At 51.9% G+C, this 25,660-nt stretch overlaps 8 protein-coding genes across 8 annotated transcripts; 4 read left to right on the top strand and 4 right to left on the bottom strand.

The window, feature by feature from the left end:
• Nucleotides 1-55: 55 nt before the first annotated feature.
• On the bottom strand, nucleotides 56-1,210 carry IAR55_000396 (uncharacterized protein; the record flags this gene model as incomplete). Its single annotated transcript, XM_066943532.1, has 4 exons — nucleotides 56-436; nucleotides 675-858; nucleotides 1,000-1,061; nucleotides 1,139-1,210. 4 exons carry the CDS (start codon nucleotides 1,208-1,210, stop codon nucleotides 56-58), a joined length of 699 nt encoding a protein of 232 aa, XP_066806074.1.
• A 293-nt stretch (nucleotides 1,211-1,503) lies between these two features.
• Nucleotides 1,504-4,738, top strand: IAR55_000397 (uncharacterized protein; the record flags this gene model as incomplete). Its single annotated transcript, XM_066943533.1, has 10 exons — nucleotides 1,504-1,728; nucleotides 1,817-2,112; nucleotides 2,180-2,362; nucleotides 2,433-2,555; nucleotides 2,619-2,763; nucleotides 2,831-3,206; nucleotides 3,263-3,412; nucleotides 3,472-3,767; nucleotides 3,834-4,075; nucleotides 4,144-4,738. The coding sequence occupies 10 exons, from the start codon at nucleotides 1,504-1,506 to the stop codon at nucleotides 4,736-4,738; spliced, it is 2,631 nt and encodes an 876-aa protein (XP_066806075.1).
• A 405-nt stretch (nucleotides 4,739-5,143) lies between these two features.
• Nucleotides 5,144-9,061, bottom strand: IAR55_000398 (uncharacterized protein; the record flags this gene model as incomplete). The annotated part of the gene is made up of 12 exons (XM_066943534.1): nucleotides 5,144-5,202; nucleotides 5,271-5,411; nucleotides 5,494-6,252; nucleotides 6,317-6,454; nucleotides 6,512-6,590; nucleotides 6,651-6,996; nucleotides 7,054-7,143; nucleotides 7,196-7,614; nucleotides 7,676-7,851; nucleotides 7,912-8,044; nucleotides 8,098-8,210; nucleotides 8,260-9,061. The coding sequence occupies 12 exons, from the start codon at nucleotides 9,059-9,061 to the stop codon at nucleotides 5,144-5,146; spliced, it is 3,255 nt and encodes a 1,084-aa protein (XP_066806076.1).
• Nucleotides 9,062-12,688: 3,627 nt separating this feature from the next.
• Nucleotides 12,689-16,801, top strand: IAR55_000399 (uncharacterized protein; the record flags this gene model as incomplete). The annotated part of the gene is made up of 5 exons (XM_066943535.1): nucleotides 12,689-14,062; nucleotides 14,119-14,380; nucleotides 14,555-15,549; nucleotides 15,616-16,437; nucleotides 16,514-16,801. The coding sequence occupies 5 exons, from the start codon at nucleotides 12,689-12,691 to the stop codon at nucleotides 16,799-16,801; spliced, it is 3,741 nt and encodes a 1,246-aa protein (XP_066806077.1).
• Nucleotides 16,802-17,187: 386 nt separating this feature from the next.
• Nucleotides 17,188-19,824, top strand: IAR55_000400 (uncharacterized protein; the record flags this gene model as incomplete). Its single annotated transcript, XM_066943536.1, has 1 exon — nucleotides 17,188-19,824. One exon carries the CDS (start codon nucleotides 17,188-17,190, stop codon nucleotides 19,822-19,824), a length of 2,637 nt encoding a protein of 878 aa, XP_066806078.1.
• A 419-nt stretch (nucleotides 19,825-20,243) lies between these two features.
• On the bottom strand, nucleotides 20,244-21,852 carry IAR55_000401 (uncharacterized protein; the record flags this gene model as incomplete). The annotated part of the gene is made up of 8 exons (XM_066943537.1): nucleotides 20,244-20,463; nucleotides 20,540-20,752; nucleotides 20,905-20,930; nucleotides 21,021-21,096; nucleotides 21,159-21,193; nucleotides 21,334-21,433; nucleotides 21,514-21,607; nucleotides 21,795-21,852. 8 exons carry the CDS (start codon nucleotides 21,850-21,852, stop codon nucleotides 20,244-20,246), a joined length of 822 nt encoding a protein of 273 aa, XP_066806079.1.
• A 345-nt stretch (nucleotides 21,853-22,197) lies between these two features.
• IAR55_000402 (uncharacterized protein) lies at nucleotides 22,198-22,954 on the top strand (the record flags this gene model as incomplete). Its single annotated transcript, XM_066943538.1, has 2 exons — nucleotides 22,198-22,412; nucleotides 22,501-22,954. The coding sequence occupies 2 exons, from the start codon at nucleotides 22,198-22,200 to the stop codon at nucleotides 22,952-22,954; spliced, it is 669 nt and encodes a 222-aa protein (XP_066806080.1).
• Nucleotides 22,955-23,386: 432 nt separating this feature from the next.
• Nucleotides 23,387-25,520, bottom strand: IAR55_000403 (uncharacterized protein; the record flags this gene model as incomplete). The annotated part of the gene is made up of 3 exons (XM_066943539.1): nucleotides 23,387-24,051; nucleotides 24,150-24,632; nucleotides 24,695-25,520. 3 exons carry the CDS (start codon nucleotides 25,518-25,520, stop codon nucleotides 23,387-23,389), a joined length of 1,974 nt encoding a protein of 657 aa, XP_066806081.1.
• Nucleotides 25,521-25,660: the final 140 nt, after the last annotated feature.

Genomic DNA, 25,660 nt, shown 5'->3' on the forward strand with positions numbered 1-25,660 from the left:
GGGAAAGCAAGGTTGGTACACGAAAGTATTGATCTCCAAATAAGGCTCTATCTGGTCATTCCTCCCTAGCTCTCTTCTCTTCCACACCCCCTGCAGCACCGTTCCCCGGCAGAACCTCAATCTCACCGGCCGTATTCCTCCCGAACGCTAGACCATCCTTAACAGCCCTCTCCACAACCTCCCTCAACCGCTCATCGGGATCCGTCCCGTCCCTCGTACATTGTTCCAATATCTCCTGCGCCTCTTGGAGCAAGTTGGACGTCTGTTCGTTGGTGTAGTTATCAAGGGCCAATTGTGATATTTGACCTTGACCTTGCTCGTTATCGGTTTGGTTCTGGTCGTCGGTGGTGGTGGATGATGCTGGGTCGGAAGTGTTTGTTATGGAGCGGAGATAGGTTGAGATTTCGGGATGATCTTCTTCCAGAGCGTCGGCGGCCTGTCGACGAAAGAAGTTAATGACAGGTTGTCAGCTAGGCGGTCAAGCTTGGATTGCCAATGCGGAAACGAGATGAGAGTATCTTGGGTGATGTCTGTCAGGCAGGGACAAGCAATGGAGGGCGAGGGGAACAGGAGTGATAGTTCAGATTGACGCCCAGACACCCTTGACAAGAATAGGAGTGGGATGTGCTCGGTGTCCACATACAAACGAGTCAGAGTCGGTGCTCTAAACTCACAGTCAGTCCCTCCTCATTCTTCCATCCCGCCTCTGCACCATTCTCAACCAGAAACTGGGCCACTTCCAACGACTCGACGACGAATAAAGGGGTGTCACCATCGTCGTCGGGGATATTGGGGTTGCCGTTGGCCGACAGGAGGTAGGTCAGGAGTGGGATATGGGCATAAGAGGCTGCTGCATGCCTGCGTCATATACCGATCAGCACACATCTCCTGGACAGAATGAAAAGGTCATTTCGTGTCAGAGGCAGGTTGAGCGGCCGAGATGAACCGCTGAAGAATTGGATGTAGACACAGTACAACACAAAGCGTGACAACACTCACATTGGGGTATACGAGTTCGCATCTTTGTCATCCGGTGTACAACCCTCATTCTCGATCAGATACTATTTTCAGAGGAACGTTCAGCTCGAACAACTGACTAAAGTACTCTTGCCACCCCGATCAGTGAACACGGACTCACTCGTACTCGTTCGAGATCACCATCAGACGCGGCCACCCAGAGATTCTTGCCAGCCGAAGAGGGTTGGACCATGTTGTATATGTGTCAGAGTCTGGTCTGTATGTATATTCTTGCTTGCTGCGAGAGATCGTCGAAGTGGATGATGGTTTGAGTGTTTTTGGAGAGAGCGGTCATGAGGATGAGCAAAAATCCACTCTTGAGATAGACTCTATACAAGTGATGACGACACGACTTGTACTCGAGTGATGTACCAAGGACTCGGACAATGCTCGTACACTTGATGTGTCCGGTCTCGACAACATCTCTTGACTGCTGGCTTGACTGTTCACACATCTAGAGCCATACGGATCCTTCACCGCTCCGCGATGCCAGCTCAACTCATCGCCCAGATCCGTACATTGGCCCAACCACCTTCGTCTTCATCACAACTCGACTCCGTCCGAAGACACATCGATACCCAATTCTCAGATCTCGATGCATTGCTGAGACCACCCAGACCACCGACCTCTGGACCATCAAAGAGACGAAAGCGGAATCTGGATGAGGAGATCGCTCATTGGGAGGATAGAGAGGCCAAAGCGAGTGTCGAGGTAGGTGCAATCGTTATGGACTTGTACCCCGCTTCCAGGGAAAGGTCAACGTGCTTTAACACAACGAAATTGACACGAGTCTGTATAGCTGAATGAGACGAGTGCGATCTTGCCCGGAATATTGGAAGAGACCCAAGAGAAGCTACAAACTTTACTCAGCTCGGCACAAGGCTTATCTCTGAAACGATATGAATTGGCAGACAAACTCGCGAATTTAGTCTCGGAGCTTTCGTCAAATAACGATGTCGAGTCAGAGGGGGAAACGAAGGATCAACCACGCGGGAAGACGGTGCTAGAGCAGATGGAGGGGATGCAAGATGAGCTGGGGAGATTGGAAGCTGGACTAGTATGGGCGAGAGCGTTGGAACAGGTCGTGACGTTGAGGTGAGTCATTTCAAATCGTGTACTATTCCGTTTGAATGGCGTTGACGACGTCATTGGCTGTTCATAGCGAAGCGACACTCGACCCTTCGAATCACAAATCATCACCTCTCGCCACGCTACCGCAGTACCGACAGCTCAACGATTTTGTCTCACGATTAGAGGGGGTCTTACCGGATGAAATAGCGCTGGTCAAGGTCGTAAGAGATGTGAGAGAACAGACGTGGGAGGGATTGAAGGAGATCATGTCGCGGTAAGCAAAGGCGTGCCTCGGATCGTGCGAGACTCAGTCGTTGGTGGCTGACTGTATCGGCTATTGACAGAAATCTGCTAAAAGCTTGCGAGACGATCGGATGGCCGAGGAAAGTGATGTACGAGACTGTCACTGTCGAGGCCAGACGGGCGTTCGAGAGATCTTTCCAAGATCTATTGTACCTTCAAGCCGAGTACGTGAACTTCCTGGCCCGTCTTTTCTACGGTCATCTTGACCTTTGCTGATGTCTGGACAGAGGCGAAGATCTGCACGGGGAAGAAAGACCAACGCATTGGTCTACTGGAAACGGGCTTTACCCCCTTCAAGCTATGGTGCAACCTATAGCTCTGAGGTTCAAGTACCACTTCCAGGGATCGAAAGGAACCAATCGAGTAGACAAGGTGGGTTCCTTCGATACAATTCGAGATGTCATACCATACTAATCCAAACATTATTCTCATCACTTAGCCGGAATGGGCTTTCGCCAACATACTCGACCAAATATACGAGCATCAAACATTCATCACTACTTATCTTCAGCCTCTTTCTGCGAGGTCAGGTTACGAGTCCGTAGACATCCGATCGGAATTCACATTGCTCCTCTTTCCAGTACTCCTATCTCTGTTACGCTCACGTATACCGCACTTGCTCGACCACCCTGCTCTATTGGCTCATACAATCTACCAAACTGTTGTCTTTGATGAAGCTGTGAAGGAAGGCGGATTCGATCTGTCCGGATTGTCTATCTACGAAGGGAGAGGAAGTGGCACATGGGAGGGTCTGACAGGAGTAGTATTGAGAGAAGACGATTGGTTTGCGAGGTGGTTGGCTGGGGAGAAGAAGTGTGAGTATGGCGCAAGACCAGAGAACCGTACTGAGAAGACTTGGATTGCCGTTCAGTCGCAGACAATCAGTTGAACGAGATCATCTCTTCTTCCGAAGCATGGTCGATTAGCGACGAGGTGCTTGAAGGTGAAGAAGGACAGGCTTCAGGATTGCGGCCCACCACGAGTGCAAGACAGGTGAAGGCTTTGGTAGAGCAGATCATCGGTATGTCTCTGCCTTCGATACGGGAGCGCACGACAGTTCGGAGCTGACAATTGAATCAGACCGTTACGCCCCACTTCCTGAACTGGAGTACAAGCTGCCTTTCCTCCTCTCCATACAATTGCCCATCCTGTCCACATACCAATCTCGGATCTCCAACTCCCTCGACGCGTTCGAAAGTCTTTCATCTGCATTCGTTCGAGCTGTGCCTGGTGCTTTGTCAGGAAACACGAGGAGTGGAGTACACATTGATCAGACGAAGTTGACCAGCGGGAAGACAGGTTTGGAAAGGTTGGTGAAGGCTTTGCTGAGCGGGAGATGGGTTGAGGAAGGGATGCGAAAGTGGGCTGATGATCTGGTGAGCACTGTTCTTGCCGTTCAAGTTCATGTTGTACCTTAAACTAAAATGTCATTACTCCCCTAGTTCTTTGTCGAGATGTCGAGTGACCTCAAAAACGCTACACAACTGAAATGGAAATTTGCAAGCGATCCACTTCTACCTCAAGCATTGAAGTTCACCTCCCCGGTAGGAGATGCGGATGTAACGGTCTCTCTCTTTGACGTACTTATCGATCGATACGATTTGCTCTGCTCCCGAACGGAAGATATGATATTCAGACTCGTGACGGTCGAAGTGGAGAACGACCTGAAGCTGCATCTGACGAGGTGGGTCTCCGACTCTTGACCTAAATCCGGAAGTAACGAAGCTGATGTACACGCTTCATGATGCATAGACGATGGGATAACCCCCTTTCATCAGACCGAGTAGAACCTTCCTCCCAACTCCTCTCCGCGTTGACGACGTATACCTCCCATCTCACGCTCCTCTCCTCAACTCTACCAAGACTGGTCATCTCGAGAATTTATCGAAAGATCGTATTGCACATAACGAACCATATCCTCCAGAGAGGTGTATATTCAGGCTGGTCCAAGTTCTCCGAGAGGGGGGGAAGGGATCTAGGTGAAGAAGTGGAAGAATGGAAAGATATCTCTAGACGGGTTTTGTCTAATCAAGATGTCGATTCAGGTGGGAAAATAGGAGGAACGATCATCATTGATTCGGATCGACCTTGGAAAAGGTTACAAGATATAACCAAGATCTTATCGCTCCCCACCTCGTCCACTTCGTCTACCTCTGATGAGGACGATTCGACGGCGCCGCCCACGAGAGCGAAAATCACTTTTGATGAAGCTATGAATGTAGCTTTTATAGATGACAAGTCGGATGGAGGAGAAGCGAGGAAGAGATTCTTGGATCAGTTGGGGGTGGAATTGGATGGGCCGGAGCTGATAGGTGTTTTGAGGAGACGAGTGGATTGTTGGAGATAATTTGACGACGATAATGACCGGACTAGCTTGCGTCGAGAAGTTCCTTTCAGAGTGACATGTATGAGGCCTTAGGCCTTTGGGCTTATACTACGTCACCTACATGCGATGCTTTTTGCTCCAGAATTCGGCGAGTCCGTACAAGATGATCAGTTCCGGATGGATCACAAAGCGATGAATCATTGCTACAGTGGTACCATCTGGATGAGACGTTCGCAAGGTGTCATACACTGTTCAGAGTATCCTTTTGCTTTTATGCATGATGCGATTCAATGATTTCTTCAACTACATAATACCTACCGATGCTGTGCTTTCCTCAGACACCAGATCGCTATCTGGTGTTGTTATCCCCTTCGATCGTCACTCGGGCCTCCGAGATCCTCGACGAAGGCCCTTCACGCTAACCAGCTAATACCTCGCCCCGCCTCTCATGGGCGGTGGGAGTGGTGCACTGTATCTCCTATCCGCTATATTGTCGTGCAATGTCAACATCTTGATCGAATTTGTGACGCTCTGAAGGGGACTCGGGACTCACGCTCAGGATATCCTCTACCTCCATGGCCGTGTGGTGGTGGAGCGTATCCCCCTCCCGCGCTGGGCGGTATGGGGATGCCCGTCCCTGCTGACGAGATGTTGTTGAACAAACCAATAATGTCGTCTGGTCGGAAGATCGGACCTGTGTGTACGGCGGCCGCGTTAACACATACTTCACATACACAGATAGATCTTCCGTAGCCCAGCATGGACATGTTACGCACCATCAAATGCTCTTGCAGTCGGCAGATTCCCGATAAACCACACCAGCGGTTTCCCCACACCTGATCTATCTCTCTCGATCCCTGCTGCAGGTGGAGGAACAACCGGACCGCCCATGTGAACAGGAGGAAGCGACGATCGATCATCTCTTCTTCCCATAGATGTTGGGGGTGGAGGGAGAGGTAATGGTGATCTGTCTCTACCCTGAGGAGGATTAAATCGACCGCTACCTTGGCGATCCCTCTCAGGAAGTGGATATCTTCCTCCGCCATTACCACCCATACCACCGCCTCGAGGAGGAGGAGGAGGAGGAGAGTTTGCTCTGTATCGCTTAGGCGAGCGAGAGTGGTCGACCGATACACGTCTCGTCCCTTGTCGAGGTGAGTCATGAGGCGCCGGTCGTTTGTACCCGCCTGGGGAATGCAACCCGGCAGACGGTGGGACAGGTGGTAGACCATGAGATGTGGATGGTTGCGAAGTCAACGGGAGCGCAGATGGTGGGGCCGCTCTAGACCGTTGTCCGAGTGAACCAAATCCAAGATCGCGAAGCGCGATTTGGTCGATCCCGTTGTAAGTGTATCGTTGGGCAAATCGCTTCAGTGGGGAGTCATTGGGGAACACTTCGACGAATCGAGCCTCGAGTTTGTGTACAGCGGCAAGATCGCCATATGTGTATTCGTAGCGAGCCCAAGTGTCCCAGAGAGGTCTAGACTTCTCCGGGGCGATCTTGACGGCCGATCGCTCGAACAGCGCTCGAGCATCTGCGAAGCGTCAGCGTCACCCTTCATCCTCGTCCAAAAATGGTCCAAGTCTCGGTGAACCTACTGTTATCATCGTTGATTGACAGGAGGAACTGTAGATAACAAATGACATAGTCTACGTCCTCTGAGAATAGCTTGAATCCTAATTCGAAGATCCTGATCGCGACTGCTGAATCCTTGTTCGAGTGATACTCCATCATAGCTAAGTCATCATCAGTTGATTGATCACAGCTGGATAAGCCTGGTGAATTTGGCTCACCTGAGGCTTCGAACGTGTGCCATGTCACATGTGGTGATTTTCTCGATTTGCCAAACACACCTCGAGCGGCTTTGATACCCTATCTCAGACCACAAACATCAGCTTTGTTTTTGGAAACCTACACAGCAGAGAAACCCACCTCCGCTCGCCTAGCAAACCTCATGTACATGTTCCAAACCAAACTCAAACCGATTTGCAGTTCTTCGACCTCTTTACCTCGCCTCTCCGCTACGAGCTTGCCTCGTGCGTCTCGCTCCTCCACCAGCTTCGCAATTTCGCTTGACTCGCCGTTCATATCCACGTCACCTCCGTTTGATCCTGGTATCTCAGGTCCTCGAGCAGTCTCCACTTCCTGAGCAATGACTTTCTTTAGATCATCAATCTCTGGAGCCAGATGATCGATAAGGGCGTTGAAAAGGTTGTGACTTTCAGCGTAATTCGTGCGGTCCTCTTCAATCTCGGCGAGGGCAAAAGTGAGCAAGTAGCTGTAAAAGTCGAGTTCAGCGTCACAGTGGTTGGCCGGAACAACAACGATTGCTCACCTCTTCGGACAAGCTTGTACGCCCGCTTTCAGAACGGCTGCAGCCTCGTCCTTCTTAACAGACTTGATGTAGTAATGTGACGCGTAGTGCCTACGGAAGTTGTCAACCGGGTCTTTGACGTCACGAAAGTACAGCAACTCACCAAAGCTCTGGGAAGTGTCGCATCTCCGCCAAACACTTCCTCATTGCATAACCGATCCTCGAACCAAGCACCTCCTCTTCTGCGATGACCAAGGGGTTACTTTCCTCCCATTTCAGATACGCCTTCCAAGCGGCTACAGTCGCTCTATCCGAATCAGAGAACATCGGTTTGGGCGGTAAGATCGGACTGGGCAGCGAGTCGGTCAATGCACGAAGTTCACGCAGTGCCGTTCGAGCGGTCATATAGGCTGGAGAGTGCTCGGCGAGGAATTTCTTGGCGGTTAGCTTGTTGAGGGTCGATTCGAATCCGTCATAAGCTTTCCATAGGGCTTCAACGTTGTTCAATGGGATGCAGACTGCTCGTTGGTACAATTTTCGGAGGTTATCATCTCGAGCTTGTGTTTCCCACTGGTTCTTGGCCTAGGCGATAGTATGTTTATCAGTGCGATCACACCCATTGGGGTGAGAAGGTAAGACTTACAGGTGTATCCGCAACAAATTTGATATATTCGTCCCAAATCTCGCCGCTCTCTCGATCGAAGCCACACTCCTTCAAAGCAAATTCATATGCCTTGTTGATAGTATTCCTGACGACATCGGGATTAGGTGTCGCTTCGGTGATAGGGTTCTGTCTGCGGATGTAGTGGAGATACGCCTCTGCGACTCAATGATCAGTGATCCGCTCAGGTGTCCGTGTTCCATAGATATCAAACTCACTCCATATGCTAACATCAGCAGCCGCTGTAATGCCTCCAGAAGGACCTTTGAGAGCTTTAGCAAACAAGCCTTCGACCTGAGGGAAATTGGAGAGTGCAAGTTCGAGGTTGATCAATGCGAGTAAAGGTTGCACCTGAGCAGAAGTCAAGTCAGCGAAGGCAGAGTGTAGCACGATAAAGAATGTACAGCTGTAGGATTTTCCACTGCTAAAGCGTTGTGCCAGGCTCTGGCGTCATTGATCTCGGTCTTTTGGACAGCCCAGTTGAAGAGGGACAGTAGAATGGTAGCATTTTGACGATCTGATGAATGTCGTAAGTATGAAGGTGCATCAAGTAGGCATCTACTCACCAGCTTGCCAGGCTCTGATTAAATCGGGATTTGCAGCAACGCTGGGGGACGAGTCTGATAACCCTTCGGGATAAGGGACATCTGTTCTGGGTGTCGATGAAGGGACATACGAAGAGTGAGGGATCTGAGACGCAGACTGCGCTTGTTCCGGTAACGCTGGAGTAGAGGCCGGTGCAACTGTTCCCCCATCCCGATTATCACCAGCAGAAGAGGCAGCAATATCGATGTTGTTCTCTGGATTCGTCGCTGCCTCGACCACATTCTCCATGGTGGGTTCTTCCACATTCACTATGATCTTGCTAGTATCTTCTTCCACTTCTGTCTCTGCCTGTACATCATGTGCTGGTTCGCTGATTTCTGCAGGAAGGACAGGATTGTTCAAGTCTGCTTCCACCGCAGCAAGAGCTTGGGATGTTTCTTGTGCTATTGTTGTCGTTGGATCCGGGATCGTCGAGATCACAGCTTGCTCGTTGAATGAAGGATTGCTCTGCGTCTCTTGTCGCTCCAGCAGCGTGGTTGCTGCAGGTGTAGGGGCCGGCGGGATGGCAGATTCAAGCACAGTTTCCATGGCTTCTGCATTTTCCACGAGACTGTCCTCTGCATCAGCACTGTCCTGTGCGTCGTCCGCGACCGCTGCCGCTGTTGCTGCTGCACTGTCCGCAGCCTGACTATCAGGAATGGTAGTAGATGCCATGACAGCGATAGCTGTATCTGCTAGATCACCCTCTATGTCGGTGAGGTTTTGCAACTGCTGAACGATGGCGGATGGGTCGGTGGAGGAGGATGGGTCGGAAGCGGACATGGTGATGGATGTGGTTGGGGATGCGGGATTTTTTTAGGAGCTTATCAGCTTGAGGAACGGAACTGATTGCTAAGGCAGAACATCCATTCGATCCTGATGACGGAGAAGGATGGAGGAGGGATGAAGAAGTGTAGAGTTAGAGGTAAGAGGATTGGGTTCAATATCTTAGGCAACCGTTGAGATTGGTTGACGTAGTGATTTGTGAGCGGCACCTCCCGCTCATACTTGCGTCCTGATTTGTGGCATTTTCGTTTTAATGAGCGTAACACGCTGTCAAAAGTCACCTTGCTTCGATCACTGTCTGTGCACAGAATAAGACTTTTATTGAGCAGCAGTTTTTTCAACTTCGCACTGTGAGCCCGCGCGGCTCAAGTCTTACGTACTCTCCTGCTCACGATACGAAACTGTTAAAACTTGTTTCCTGCCCACCATACAGTCCTATCCGAAGATGCGAATTCACACACAATAGAAGTAGGCCATTCAGTGCCGGAGATATTGGTGGTCTCTTCTACTGAGGAATCAAGTGCGGTCTTTTCTGGGAAGTCTAACATGGCCGAATTTTAGTTCATCATTAACGTGACCCCCCTATTTATGAGACGCTCCCAATTATGAGACACTCAACAGAAGGAGTTGCAAAATGCATTCAAAAATGGCACTGTCGGAATGCCTTTGGCCTGGAGAGCACAACGCATGAATCTGAGGTCTGCAGCTCTATTGATGCATGAACAATGAGCCTGCAAAATTTTGACGGAATCAAATTTGGCTGGAGTGTGTCATAATTGGGGGCGTCTCACAAGTAGGGGGGTCACCTTATCTTCGCCGGACACTCTAGTACGGCTAAGATGCACATATTTGAATCCAGAAAGGTTACATCTGCTAAACATCATATGCCTTGCAATTGTGCACTTACATGCATGTGAAACATAGCAGCACAATGTGAAGATGTACCGCTACATGCATACAGCTTTAAGTGTGCACAATTACCTATTAATATCACGATCACGGTTTCAATCGCTTACATCAGCAGCGGAGGCAGGAGCGGGATCAAATTAGGAAGTTTTGCCCGTCAACCAAGATGGTGTGTGAGTATGATCCTTACGTAATGCCACATTGGTGACATTGTGGCACTGTGGCACGCGCGTTGCAGTAACTTGGTCACCACGACGACCCACTGCTCTGTCTATCGTCAGAAGGAGCTCTGATCATCGAACAGACCCCATGCTTCCCGTGGCTCTTCGCCAGGACGTCGACCAAGGCGGGGGGCATCATTACGTAATACCGGAGGAGTGGCAATGTGGCGCGTGTGGCGGTTATTTGGCCACCGCACCGACTCCCTTCCCTTCCCATCGTCCGGGCGTGCTCCGATCGTCTCTTTCACACGTCCGACGCCTCATTCTGCATGTCACTCTTCGCAGGAGTCAAAAAAAAAGCCATACGAGGGGCCCAACTGGGAATTGAACCCAGACTACGTCCAATTTGTCGACTGAATTCAATCGGGGTTACAGTCCCGAAGGACGCGTGCGACGATTACACTATTAGGCCGATTGTGTCGAGAAGTTGTTTCGTTCACGTCAAATATATAGTACACCTCAAATGCATTTGGCTCCGACGTTTGTTTCGGACTCTCCGTGACGCTAATAAAATATGCTTGCATCTTGTTTTCCTTTCAGTTCAGGGTACTTTTGGAAGTCAAATCGTCGGTAGCGCGCACCATTTATGACGCGTGACTCTGCGACATAATCTCGTCGACCTATATTTGTGGTATGACTTACTTGGCCCCTTCTACCTCGGTCGTCCGAGCGTCGCAAATGGTCGAGGACCGATCGACTGGTATAGGAGGATACCCACTTTTGTTTTCATGATGTAATCAGACCTGGCGCTCCCTTTCCTTCTGGGTTGGGCTCTCATTACCTGTGAGCGGCTCCCCGTCGTGCACCGAAGTTTACGGTATTACTGTAGCGTAGCCACACTTTTCCTCATGATCCCGATCTAGAGGTCCAGGTCCGCAGTGTCCAAAGCCCGGTGGAGGTGGAGGCGGCTAGTGGAGAAAAAAAAGAAGACCTACTGGATCGAACACGAATACGAAGACGAGATCGTATCAGTTACAGCTACAAAGCAGCTAACAAGGCTCCACCGGTCGGATCCGACCCAAGCAAGGGACAACGAGTGCCGCTCGTGATGGTCGAGACGCAGCCAGCTACGCATTTCCCGTGACTCGAAATCAGACATGTAGGTGGAGCTTTGTCTGACTCGTGAGTGTGATGGATGTCAAGAAGCCGAGACGGCCGTATCATGCGCATGTGATGAGATCCTGTTTGGGCTTACGGTAGGTTTGGCAGCAACTGTCAATGGTCGTACTTGCTGCACCTATAAAAAGATTTGGGTCGGATCGAAACCACTCCTCCAGAGAAGTGGAGGGGAAAACGATCTCAGGGGACGCCGAAAGGGAAGGAGGAGACTTTTGAAGTGTATGACGTCGGCAACAGTAGTAGTAACGAGCAGTAATCATAATAATAATGTTTAGACCCACACTGTTGCAGCGTACCGCTTCTCTGCTTGCCCTTAGATTCCTGCTCTTTAGGCCACATGCATTAGTCGGCAAACAGTCAGATGAAAACGTCAACTCCATCGTTGTAGTGTTGTAGCAGACTTCAGCTTGCATCCATCACTGCCTCGAAGCAATCGTTGGTCATCTCACCTATCATTGATCGTATAAACACCATCGACACAACTCCCAATAGTAGCAAGAACAAGGTTCTGTTCCTCTGCATATCAGAAGATTCCTCTGATCGATTCATCAACTCAAAAGCCTCGTTGCGACCGGGAAACACCGGCAGCAGGAATGCAGTGAAGCGTCGTAAACGCAATCTTTCCACATCCCACAAAGCAAGGAGCTAAAAGGCGCCGATCACCCGATCCCGTCCCATCGACCACGACGACCTCACGACTCTACCTCTCGCTCGAGCATCCCTTTGCAGCAGTGTTCGCATATCGGTAACATATATCGACTTTTGATTCGTATCATACCTTTTAACCCAGCATATCATCGGCTGCTTGCGACGGCCTTGGCACAGAGTGAAAGGAGGGGCAGAAGTTAGGAAGCTTCAACCGAACATTGCATTGAAACACTGGACCATCTCTCGGCGCGGAAAACCAAGACATCGACGGACGATCACAACGTTCCACCATTCGCTCGTACACGACGACGACATAGCTGCTGTTCACCGCCTTGCAATTCTGCACATACATCGCAGTACAGTGTCGGCGAGAGAAGGTGGTGCCAGAGCAGACAAGAACGTAATAGCGATCAGTTGATAGGGTAGAAAAGTGTCTCGGTGAGTATCTCTCCTTTTTTTCGGGTCATATGGACTACGCAGATCCTCACCGCTATACGTCACATTTTCATCCTTGATTCCCCTCTTGGTCGGACATCCAAATTGCGATTCAAACCATGCGTTGCCATTTCTCCTTACTCGACATTCCTCACAGCACACCACATGCTTGCTCATGATTCAATGCTTGCCATAGTCCTGTGCTGACGCTCATCCGCGGCCTCTCTCCTATAGCAAACTCGCTTTATCGTCGGATCGGATACCGCAATTCCCCCTGCCCTCCCCATTTATCACAATGCCTTCCATCTTCAGTAAATCTCGCAGAGCCTCCGATGACATCACCAACGGAGGGGGTCAAGATGATTCTCCCATCCGACAAAAGCGTCTTTCGGTCGATACATCCATACCCACGACACCCCCCTCATCCGGCGGTGCAGGCGGAGGGAAGTTAAAAGCTCTGTTCGGAGTGGGGACGACTCCTGGAAGTGGAGATGCGGAGAAGAGGAGAGAATCGCTCAAGAAGAAGTTGACATCACCTTCATCCTTCTTCAGATCATCAGTTGATCTCTCATCGCCTCCAAATCAACCACCTCGATCTCCTTCCCAAGCCAACACTCAAATTTCCCCATCTCAACCGGCCGCAGCGGCCTTGGCAAGATATACAGATCCCGCACCACGTAGACCTAGTGTATCCAGTCCGACGCGGTTCGCTTCTCCCACACTCTTTCCCGAAAATTTTTCCCTCGCCAAAACCGCCTCTCCGGAGAGTCAACCGAACGGTTCAGGGGGAAGGAGAGGGTCAATAACATGGCAACCTTCCTATCCACTTGTTGTCCCCGATGATCAATATGCGGATATCCCGCCTGATGGGCATGCGGCAGCATTCGCAAATGGACTCAGTAAACCAGTTGAGATCGTGCCCTCGTCACCGAACGAGAACACTCGGAGAAGATCCAGCGATATCACGGACAACTTGGCAGCGTGGCCGGCAATGAGGCCGGCCTCAACAACGAGGAAAGCAGGCACCCCATCGAGAGCTCAAGTGGACCCACCTACTCCTCCCCCGTCAGCTGTGGCTCCGGCCAAGATCCCTTCACCTGTATCTCCGACGTCTCAAGGGAGTCGACGAAACAAACCGTCTCTCAGTCTGAACACTTCGGACGCGATTTTGACGCCTCCTGCTACCGAGAAGGAAGAGCCAAAGATGGTCTCAACACCGCCCCCTGAAACACCCAAGAACAGGATTTCTCAAACAAGCTCCTCTGTCACAAAGCCAACTTTCATTCGCCTCAATGACAGCGTTCCGAGCACTCCCGCGACCTCAACACCCACCTCACCTGATGCTCGTCCCCGCCCTCGACCTCCATCGCGAAAAACCACGCTCATTCACAGCCCTCCGATGCCTCAACCGATCAAGAATCTGCCTACAATGTCTGGATGGCCTGGCTATCAAGAGTCAAGCGGGAGTACAACACCTGGCTGGGGGGCTTTGGCTCGAGAAGGAGGACCGAAGACGCCTGGATTCGGAGGTCCGAGTACACCTAGTGGATTGAGGACACCTGGCGCATCAGGATTCCCCTTCGGTCTGCCTCCTATGACGCCAACAGGGAAGGGCAAAGAGAGGAGTGTATTGACTGAGGAGGAATTACGAAAAGCCAAGAGGCATATGGTGCGTTTTGCTGTTGCTTAACAGCCTGTATAGCCATTATTAATGTCCTCGTTCAGCCTGTAATGCTTCGACAACCATCGAATTTGCCTACCCAGCACGACGATGGTGGAGATGCTGGAGACGATGATGATGAATCGGACACAGAGAATGAGGGTGTCGGATCTGACGACGACGACTCGGATGGAGAAACTGAGACGGAGAAAAGAGCCAAAGTTCCTATCGCCAAGGGTCCAATGGGCCTTTTCTCCCAAAAAGGAAAAGGCAAGGCATCGGCGAAGGTGTCCTCGATGGCCAAGAGCACTGTGCACGAAGAAGAGGGTAGGTCGGGCGATGTTCGGGTAGCAATTTTATCGATTACTAACCCTTCAGCAGCAGATGCTACAAGCGGTCCAGCAAACCGACCCGCACCCCTGGCAGATCGACGGCAAATCAACTTCCCTCGACTCAGCGACCTTCCTATGACCCCACCTGCCTCTGTAATCGTTCCCAAAGCCAATGGCAAGTCGGTGTGGTCTCTGCAAACTCCGTCCGAGAAGCGAGTACAAACCTCTTGGGCTCAATTTGGCTCAGAAACGCCTCGAGGGACACCGACAGCAGGGACGCCTCAAGCTGACTTCCTCCGATCGCCAAGTCGCGCGACACTTAGCAGGAATGAATCGTCGTATGGCTCGACTGCACCGACTTCAATGAATAGCTCAGGCTATTTCGATACTCCGCCCTCAGCTTCCCAGGCTAGTCTTGGAATGGCTCAGATGGCTGAAGAGCCTAGATTGGCTAGAGGTTCTGGTGGCAAAGAATTGGTCAGCAGTGGCAACATGATAGGATTGGGACTCGAGCGAAGTCTTGACGCTATTCCTTCCAATCACGTAGACGAAAACGCAGACGCCGACGAGGAACAAGGCAGTAGCGATGAAGGTACTAACGAAGGATCAACGGAAGCTGGAACCTCCTCATTGGGTCATGATGCAGTCACGAACGAAGTTCCACCTTCGATCAGACCTTCTATGAGCTCTGTACCTCCTACTCCGGTCACGCGTCCGTCACACTCTTCGCGTCCCTCGCTATACACGCAGGTTTCGAGGTCAATGGTCAATTTGTCCACTTCTAGATCACAAACCATCGAGGTTGACGAACTAGAAGCGACCCCTGTCACGACCGACAAGGCATCGGTCAAACCCAAGCTGGAAACTGTACGATCAGGCGAGAAAATTCCATCGCGAATTGAGCTTCCTCCGCGTACCCCGCTCAACGTGACATCTGCTGTCCCCGCGACGCCTGGATGGGCGAAACCACCTCCCACACCTGCTGCGGGATTGAGCAACAACTTCTGGGGCAAGCCAGATAAGCCGAAGGAACTGAAGAGGCGAAGGTCAGCAGATGATATGATGGTGGCACCGCCGGGTTACGAACCACCGTTCCCCGGTACAGTAATCCCTCGACCGAGAGATGAAGAAGGAAGGGAGAAATTGCCAGGATATTGGTGTGCCGTGAGTTTTGACTGTTCTCACAGACTTTTCCGTTCTGCTCACAGACGATGATGATCGCCCTTCCAGGTCCACATCGAGGGTGTTCTCCCCAGGAAAATGGAGTTTTCCGCTCCTGGAGTCCAGTCGAGAGACCGCAGCTGGAAAAAACTCTACTTCATACTCGATGGTACCTGTCTCAACGTGTACAAGTTCGATCCGCATCGATTCCCGCTCAAAAGTGACGGTCCCATACCGACAGTCGCAGAAGACGAAGCGGACGAGTTCTTGCACGTTCACTATCCCGGCGAAAGGCGACCATCAGTGACCAGCATCGGTGGTGCGGGGGCTAGGCGACCTTCGGTGATAGAGGGTCGACGACCATCTGTATCGAATGTTTCGGCCGACACCGGGCGAAGAGGCTCCGCTGGTGAAATCTTCCATTCGGGAGGGAGACGTGGATCGGCTTCGGGCACTTCGCTATTCGCGGGATCGAGCGTCAATGTCTCGTCCACGGCAGCTGATCGCCGAGCATCAGAGTCAAGCACAGCGGGTAGTGGATCATACCGTCGAAGTTCGCTTTCGACCGTGACCAATGCTAGCGGGTCCACGACAGGCGGCAGTGACGTGAAAGATCCCGCTCTTTTCCCGACTCCAGCACCTGGAAGTGGCAGGCGTGGCTCGATCTCTACGAGTGCCGCGCCATCGGCAAGCGCAAGCAGTCACAATGCGACACCCTTGTCGAGTCATTTCCAGCACAACTCTTTGATCAAGCAATATACACTTCAGCATGCTGAAAGCGGATTAGCTGCGGACTATCTGAAGAGGAAGAATGTGGTCAGAGTGAGGGCGGAAGGCGAGCAATTCTTGGTGCAAACGGAAAATGCTCAGGAAGTCGTTCAGTGGATCGAGGTGAGTATGAGTCTCAGTGGCGGAAGGGACAAGAGTAGGCGGTTTCCACATCGGTACTGACTCGACACATACGCAGGCCTTTCAAGCTGCTACCAACGTGGCTCTGGATCTCGATGAACGACCCATGCCAAAGATCATCACCCTTCCTAGAAGGAGGAGAAGAAGAGTGGTCGGTCCGAATGGACAAGGTGCGCAAGGTGGTGTCACCGCCAACGGTACGAGCGCCAATGATGCCTCTGCTGCAGCTACGGGTGCGACGGACACACCTGAAGGCAATACGAGAGTGGTGGCGGCTGCTGAGGCAGCGGAGAGGGAAAGAGAAAGGATGTTGGAGGAGGATCAGGCTGCCGCAGCGGTCAATTAGGGGAGACATTGAGAGTTGGACATTGGGCGGAGAATCGGAGAGGATGGGTGGGGATTAGCATTGACCGATCATTTTGTAACATTTCCGAGCATGACTTGATTGTATGAGATCAGTGGTCGGAAGAAGATGCGGAAAGGGATACGGGACGGAATATGATAGGATATAATGGATGCAGTTGAATAGAATGAGTTTGTATTTGTTGTGTTCATGACGGTTGAACGTGTTGTTTACGTTCGTTACCCGGTAATGACACAACCTGCGGCCATTTTAGCGTCGTCACATCGGATCATTCATCCCATCTTCGACCGAGCAGAGCGACAAGAAGAGATCACTACCTTTTTCTTCTGCTTTCTTGTGTCTCACTGCGTATCATCATACCAGCAATCATGGCCCCATCATCGCCCTATGTCCCCAAGGGGTCATCCACGTATCCTCCTCCCATTGTTATTTCACCGAACGCGGGTGGTGACAGTGGAGGTGGTGGTATTGGAGGAGGATTCATCAACTTGAATAGATCACCTCCAATATCATCTCGTCCTCAACCCACGTATGCAAGCTCATCTACGCCGCAAGCTACACCTCGTAAACTTCCTGATCCACTACCAGTCCCATCGACGAAAACCTCTCGTCATACGAAATCCAAACAGACTCAAAGACGGTCATCCTCCCCGCCTGCGCCTCCCTCCTCGTATCGACCCGAGAAGGAGACGACTCGACGCAGAGTCAGGACCTCTGCGGAAGCTTATGCCCATGCACAGTCGGTCCCTCGAAAGAATGGCAAGACCGACATACTGGGTATGGCGAACAATCGTATAGCACCGAGCTCGACCACTCAAGAGACGGAGAAGGAGAAAGAGAAGAGTACCACTTCTAAACCTATCTTTGATTGGATCTCACGAAAGTTGGGAACGGCTCGCAGAGCTACCATATCAGAATCCATCGGATCTGCATCATCACCCAAGCTACTTTCGATCCCTCTGCCACCACGATCGAAACTGCCCTCGCCACAGATACAGCCCATGGCGATGACGAGTCCTCCTCTGGGTGGACGAGCAGGGGAGGGACCCAACGGACGGAGATCCAAATCATCACATCGATATCGTCACCAATCAGGGAACGGGGGTGTTGACCTCGTCTCGCTACGAAGAGACAACTCGACCTTGTTAAGCAGAGCAGAGAGTCAGTCAATTGTCAGTTTCTCGATGCGCACGGCAAATACCATTGAGAGAGAGGCGAACAATCCCTATCCCAGTATACCGATCCCGAGCGGAGGCAGAAGGGGCAGGATGCAGGATGACCAGACTACCATGTCGATGAGTCTGAGTTATGTGTCAAGAAGCTCGCTCGACGATGAAGATGAGGAGTCTTCGAGGATGTCGAGGAGAAGAAGGAGAAGTATGGAAGATGATATGGACGGAAGGTCGACCACGACAAGTCAGAGGAAGAGATTGTTGGACAACGAGACTGAGAACGACAATGAGAATGCAGCGGACGACGATGCTTCTCTGAGACCGTTCCCACCTTCTCATCCTGCCTCTCCGACACCTTCAACTTCGTTCCGAACGAGATCGAGATCAGCTTCCTTGCTTTCGCCTCCCCACACGAGTCACAGTCATAGTCACGGATATGGACTAGCCAGTGGCGAAGCAAGATCGGCGCGGGCAATAACGGTATATTCGACTTCTTCCAATATGGATGGAAGGTCATTCATCTCTTCCGCTGAAGACCACGCTTCAGATAACGGTGACATTCGACGAGTCAGAGAAGAAAAAAACGCAGACGGCGATGATGATGATGAGGAGTCTACGGGAGGAGGTAGACAGAGCAGACAGGATTCTACAAGCACCAAACCGACTACTTGTATTTCTTTCGATTCCTCAGCGGGGATCGCTCACATAGCTCAAGCACCAAGTACTCCTGTCACTCCACCTACTCCACACCTCGAAACTGCGGTCATGATGGCGAACTCCCCAGTGACTGCTTCTGAAGGAGGGGAATCGCCTCATGGTGTCATCGAGTCGACCACTAGCGAGCAAGCCCCCTCGTCGCGATCGTCACCTGCGCGAGGGCACGCTGCTCCTGACCTCGATCCACGCTTAGATTCGGAGAGTCGAGGTTCTCCAGCTCGAGCAGTTACGTCCAGCAAAACGCCCAACACACCTAAGACGCCCACATTGCCTTCAACGTCTACCTCTCCGACGTCGGTCGTCGACACCGCTGCGACAAGTGTGTCTATACGCGCGGGCCCCCCTACGACCCTCACTCAAGCACCAAAGCACACCGCCCCTCACCCGATACACAATCCTCATCCTTCTTCTCCGCCCGACCCAAACGCTTCGACCTTGACTCTCGCTTCCTCGACTTTTGCACTGGTTCCACCGCCTGCGCCCTCGACCGTTGGAGGAACAAGTTTCACCTCTCCTCCATCCATTCATCGACTTCGCGAAGTTAGCTCGAGTGCAGTTCGGCCGACGAGCCTTTCGACCTCTCCAAGTATAACATGGGCTCCCGCACCCGCACCAGCCGCTATGCCGGGGCTGGACCCACTAGACCCTCGACCCGGAAGTATGCACGAAGGCAGTGTACACCATTACAACACAATGGGACCGCCTAGTCTGAGTATGTCGTTGAGAGGGTGGGTGGGCGATAGGAGTGGGCACAGAGTGGCAGATAGGGATGCGAGTGTTCGGGCGCTGAGAAGACAAGGGAGTTGGGAATCTTACGAGAGCGGTTGGAGCTGGAGAGGTTTAGGTGCACCTGTCACCGGAATGGGAGTCGAAGGAACGGGATTGAGAACTTCTATGGTCAGTCCTACTAGTCCTTGGGCAGGGGGATTGGGAGGGGAAGATATGGGTTTGATCTTGCCTTCAAATACTAGTCAGAGGGGAAGTGTGTATACGAGAATGACGAGCAAGAGTGAGGGAGATGATGGGGATGAACTGGGATCGGGTGCGGGTGCGGGTGCGGGTGCATCAGGGATTGGGAGGATCGACAGTCCTGTAGGAGTGGCTATCGCTGCGTAGGCGGGGGGCGAGATGGGGCGAAGCTGAGCCGCCGTGGCCTTGATGAGAATGAAAGTGAGGGTGAAAAGAACGACGGTACTGTCTGGATACAGAAGCTGCTGGAGGGGATTGGAGAACAGAGACGTTGCAGAAACAGGTCTTGTTAGAATCAGCTGGAAGAGCGGAGAGCGAAGAATCATTTGTATTCAGGCTGCTCCGCACAATCAATGAGATCACACCATGTAGCATAGCAAGATCGATGTCTGCATGTAGCGATACGTATGTATACCTTACAACGCTCCGCAGTTACCACTTTCGATTCACTTCTGCCCACGCTTCGCCAGGACGGCCTCGTCCTGACGAGGTAGAACACATCCGATATCATGTGTCTCTCCTCGACTCTGCCGGATCCGCGTCTGAACCTTTGAGATCGTCCGAGTCTAGACGTTCCACCACAGACTTCCTACACCCTTGGCATATCCGACGATCTCATTCCCGCTCAACTTGCTCTCCCCGAAGATCCTGTCCACAAAAGTGATAGGCACCTCCCCGACGGTATAACCAAGACTTCTGGCTCGCACAATCATCTCCATTTGAAACACGTATCCTTTCGACGTGCATCGCGATATGATGTCGCGCAGGACTGCAAGTCGATACAATCTGGTTTTTCCGGACAATGACGACATCAGCTTCGTGTCTCCTTTCCTTATTCTGTGCGAGGCAGAGCCGGACCTACCTGAAACTACCAGTCAGATCACTGACTCCGGGTCTCAACACCGTATCAGCAAGATAGTTCGCCCCTCTCGACACCAGCTTCCGCTTGAGGTCCCAGCCGTATACGCCGCCGGGTCCTAGCCCGATCGAGGGCGATGATGGGGCCGGCAGTGGAGATGGGTGCGACGAGTATCGCGTTCCGGTGACGATATCGAGATTGTGGAGTTTCTGGAGTCTGCGAACGATGGACAAGCAGACGTGAGCCAGTGCTTGGAAATTTCGTCTCTCATGAGAAGAGGTGGATTGCGAGCAGAATTCGTAGTAGCCGGGGTGGTGATATGGAATGAGGACAGAAGGCTTGCGATGGGGACAGACAACAGCACATACTTGATGAATTCGGGGATGAACTTGGGCTGTTCACAGTCGTATGTATCGCAGGTCAGCAGTGGTCTCAGTCCAATAATGTTCCCGTGCCAGTGATAGGTGAGGTTCGCTTCACTCACATGATGTGAGAAATCTGCATCCATGATGATCACAAAGTTCCCGGTACAGAAATTGAGACCGTGAACATAGGCGGTGCTGATCACGACGTGACATCAGCGAGGCTCTTTGAGCTACATCGTGAGTTACCGATCACTCACCCAAGACCAAGCTTCCCTGCTCGGGGTTTGAGGACCTACATTATATAGTCAGCTAGGGGTCTGTCGTCCGTATCGCTAAGTTGTACCCAAACACCTGACAATTGCACCTAGGAGGGCGTGAGGGGGAAGGGGGTTCGATGTGCAGCTCGAAAGAGTGACGCAGGTTTGCACTCACCACTCTGTCCTCACCGTATATTCCCGCCAGCTGCTTTGCGACCTCTTGCGTGCCATCCGGACTCGCGTCGTCAACTACAATGATCTCCCACTGTATTCCCCTAGCGAATGGATCAGTATGCGTGCTCGTCCTCGATGATCGACCAAAGAGGGTAAGGTAACACCTGATTGCGATACTCACTTTGTCTCAAACGTCTTGGCTAGAAGCCAGACGATGACGGGCAGGTTCTTTCGTTCGTTGTAAGTCGGAAGGATGACAGAGTACTTGTCTGAGCCTAGCAGTCCAGTCCAAGTTGCGTCGTGGGGGTTTTTGGGTGACCGGAGGTATGGCGGACATGTCATGTCGCGAATGATCAAAAAGCATAGAGGAGTCGACAATATACGAGATAGATTAGGCGACTTTCACATCAGCATATGGACTGGTCTGACAACAACAAGGGAGCTCATAAGCCCTTGACTCACCTGAAGCGGCGGCGGAAGCGGCTACGGAAGGCATGTCGATAGCGTAGGATGCAGACATGAGCCCTGTCGAAGCTGAGAGTGTGGTGCCCGTTGCCCGTTGCCCGTTGCCCGTTGCTGTCCTGGCTTTGCTGCGAGACGACACGTAGATGAGCTTCACCAATACAGCTGCAGCAACAACAAATGGTCACTCACGGTGCGCGTTTACACGTCGAAAGAGCTCAAGCTGAAACGATGAAACCGCCACGTGCTGGCTGCGTTTGTGATGACGTACGGAGATGAACCATCATGAGGAATTCCTCGTTATCGTCTCAACTCACTTTGTTCTTGCAACTCGCCATCAGCTCCGTTGGCAAAGAGCAAAGAACCGATCAATCCCCTCGGGCGACTCATCCGCAAGGGCGAAATGTCCGAACCCATCGAACTCCGTCCCATGGGCGCTTCCGCTCCTCGTATACCACCTCGCCACCCTGCGGCGAGCGCGAGCGCGAGCGCGGATCCTACGCCGGGCAGCTTGGGCGCGGCTTATCGATCTGCTGAAGAGAAGGCGAAGGCTGCGGTACATATGCAAGAAGGGGGACTCGACGCCATCTCGACATGGGGTCTGGGACTTGCTTCATGGTGAGTGCTCTCTCCTGTACGGTGTGACTGGCGGGGCCGTTGAGAGACGCAAACATGGATGATATATGTTTACACGACCGTATGATAGGTTTGCAATCCTTGGTATACCTTTGTTGCTGTTCCCTCGGATCCTCTTGTTCTTCTCTCAGACAGCCCCACCCCCATCTACAGTCTTCAGCGCCACACAACGAGAAGAGCACTACGACGCTCTGACACCCCTCGAATCGACTCTGTGTCTCTCATTATCCCTTGGTCTATTCGCCCTATCCCTCATATCAATATTCGTCCTCGTCCCGGCATACTCTCCACCCACCTCGAACCCCTCCCGAACACCCTTGCTCGGTGTGCTGGTCGGTCTGTTGAGCGTGGCAGGACTGACACTCTGGAATGCGGGAGGGTTGGGCGGATTGGCGAAAGTCGTCGGAGGGGGGAATATATTGGTGGCGATGTGGGGTTGGTGGGTCGTCATTTTCGGTGGGGGAAGAGGCAAGTTGAGTAAGAAGGACAAGGTGAAGGTCCCAGAGAGATTCAAGAAGCTGTGAACGGCGAGGAAGACTTGGTAACATAGGTATACACGATATGGTCGAATGTACGTTTCATGTGCTGTATGCGTTACTCACTGTTCGTCGTCGATTGATCGCCCTGCTCTCCACGAACTGCTTAATTACATTTCTTGCGCCTTCGAGAAGGCTCTTGCAGACTATGTTCTCCCGAGGGAGTTGTGCCTGACCATACGTTGCCTTTCTCCGCCTGTGCATGCTGACAGAGGAAAATGTATAAGATCAACATTAGGTGTTTATATATGGCCTCTGTGTCTTGACTTCAGACTTGCACTCCTTGTGCCACTGAGATCGCTTGGTGTCACCAAGTGTACCGTCACAGTCGAGAGTGAATATGTAGTCCGTAGGAATCGGTACAACAAGAGGCCAAACTGATTCGGTCCCAATCAAAAACCATCCGAATGGCGAAGCTCACTACCCATTACACCATCTTCTCCCCCACCTATCTGCGCCTTCCCACCCCTGTGCACCTCCGCCCCCGTTGCCAAACTTGTTATTCGTACCCTTAAACGCATAGCTTCTCGCTGCATTGACACCTCTACGCGGACATCTGAAGCCCATATTCACAGGACATGTCCGATCTACTTCGTTGCACGTCGCTAGACATGGCAATAATTCTTCGAACTCGTATTCTGGAGCTAGTTGTTCTGGATTACGAGAATTTGACCAAGATCTGTGTATCGTCGAAGGCGAAGGATACGTTTCGGCTGAAGTTGACGTGGTGGATGATGACGTTGAGGACGAAGACGAAGCGGAGAGCGAAGTGTTCGTTGGTCCACATTGTGGAATGACGATACGACATAACCAACTTCGATAAGTGGTGAAACAGTCCATACAGCTCGAAACGTGTGAGTACAGGTCTCGCCCACAAGCTTGCGAAAGCAAAGAAGTGGAGAAGGCTTCGAGATTCGTCGTGAGCAAGTCGGTGAGATCGTCGGGCAGCACCTGAATCGGTGAGTTATTGGAGAGGATCGCCCCAGAAGGAGAAGTGGCCGGTGTCGAGTTGACGGGCAAGGGCGCAGCATAAGCAATCGAGGGACAAAGGGTAGTAGGTAGGACAAGCTGGCATGGGAAGGATTCTAAACGGAGAGGAAAGAAATGTCATTAGAAGGCTTACAGTTCTAGAAGTTGACGAGGTGCAATTGAAGATGCTGTATCAGTCGGTCACAAAACTCACCATCCTTCGTGGCGAACCAGATAGGTCGACTGAGTACACCTTGATTATCCCGGATCCAAGCCGTATAGTTCCCCTCCGCGACCAAGCCTCCTACGACCCAATATCTCCTGAACCCTTCTTCTCGACCCATACTGGTCCACCGCATCTCGCTCGTCTGGAAGATCATATTTTCCTCCGAAGCCACCTGACCCGTCGAAGCTGCCGCATTCGTGACTGCGCAAAGCGAGTTGTCCAGTCCATCGTTTGTAGGCGAAGAAGTGGTGGGTACGAGTATGAGGGTAAGGTTGGTTGAGAGAGTAGTATTGATTGTGGTTGATTGAGAGTCGAAATCCGGAAAGACCAGCTGGGATGAGGGGAGAGTGTAATTTGGATAAGATGGTTGAGATTGCGGTGATGAGTAAAGGAGAGGAGAGAAGATCAGAGCTTGGGTGGACAAAGTGTCGCCTAAAAGTGGCATCGAGGCAGTCAAAGAATGGATAGAACCTAGAAACCATATCATCAGCGGATAATCTTCATGTCACAAAGCAGAATACCACATAACTCACTCCGACTCGAAGCTCCAAGCTGTATGACAACTCCACCGGTGAGATCCAAAGGAGCCATTGTAGTCCCGTCTGTTCCTAAGCCCAAGCCTATTAACACATCGACCTCAGTTTCTCCGGTCCCAGTCCATGTCCAATTGCCAAACCCCTTGTCCCAGCTGACGCTCCATGTTGTCCCTGATCGTCCACTCCGTCTATTATATCCTTGGCTGCTCCCGCGAACACCACCCGAAGCGGAATCACTGATACTCCTGGTCCCAAGGTCGAAGGTAGGGGGATCAGTCCCGGCTGTCGAGACCAGTATGGTAGGTAGAAGAGAGGTGTTTGACGAGAGAGAGCAGATTGAGAATGTCAATACCAGGGATGCGGTAGAAGGGAAGGAGAGCTGAAGGAGAGGGGACGTGCTATTGACGGGAGGGAGAGAGAGCGTCGTGGGAAGATTATTGAGGGAAAGCACACGTGCGGATGTTGCGGACGAGGTAGAAGCGGAAGAAGTGCCGGAAGAAGTGAGCGTGGTTGACCTTGACAGCGCCAATGTGGATATCGTACTGCTACTGCTTGCAGATGATGGAGTCGTCTCTTGACCCAGAGCGCCCGGAAGCCAGACCAGCAACAGCAGAGAAAGAAAGTTGATCAAGGACAATCTAAAGATGCTATAGCGATTTGGTATGACCCGCTTTGATCGAGTGCGATGACGCTGCGATGCGGGACGATGGACTTTGGAGTCTGTGACGCGAGTGCCAGAACGCCGATGACCTTTCCGCTTGCCTTGGCAGCTCCGTTCGGACAGAATGGGAGCGTCGGAGGTGTCGAGCCCCATGACCAACATCGCTTTCATCGTGGCACCGCCGGCGGCAATCGCTATGACATCGGTGACATCGATGGTGGGGGGGCTGAGGGCAGGGTTCGATCTATGCCAAGTGCTGTGTATACGTCGACGGTGTCGCACTGGTGGAGAAGAGCAGAATG

The sequence above is a fragment of the Kwoniella newhampshirensis genome, chromosome 1 (assembly GCF_039105145.1).
Source record: "Kwoniella newhampshirensis strain CBS 13917 chromosome 1, whole genome shotgun sequence".
NCBI lineage: Eukaryota > Fungi > Basidiomycota > Tremellomycetes > Tremellales > Cryptococcaceae > Kwoniella > Kwoniella newhampshirensis.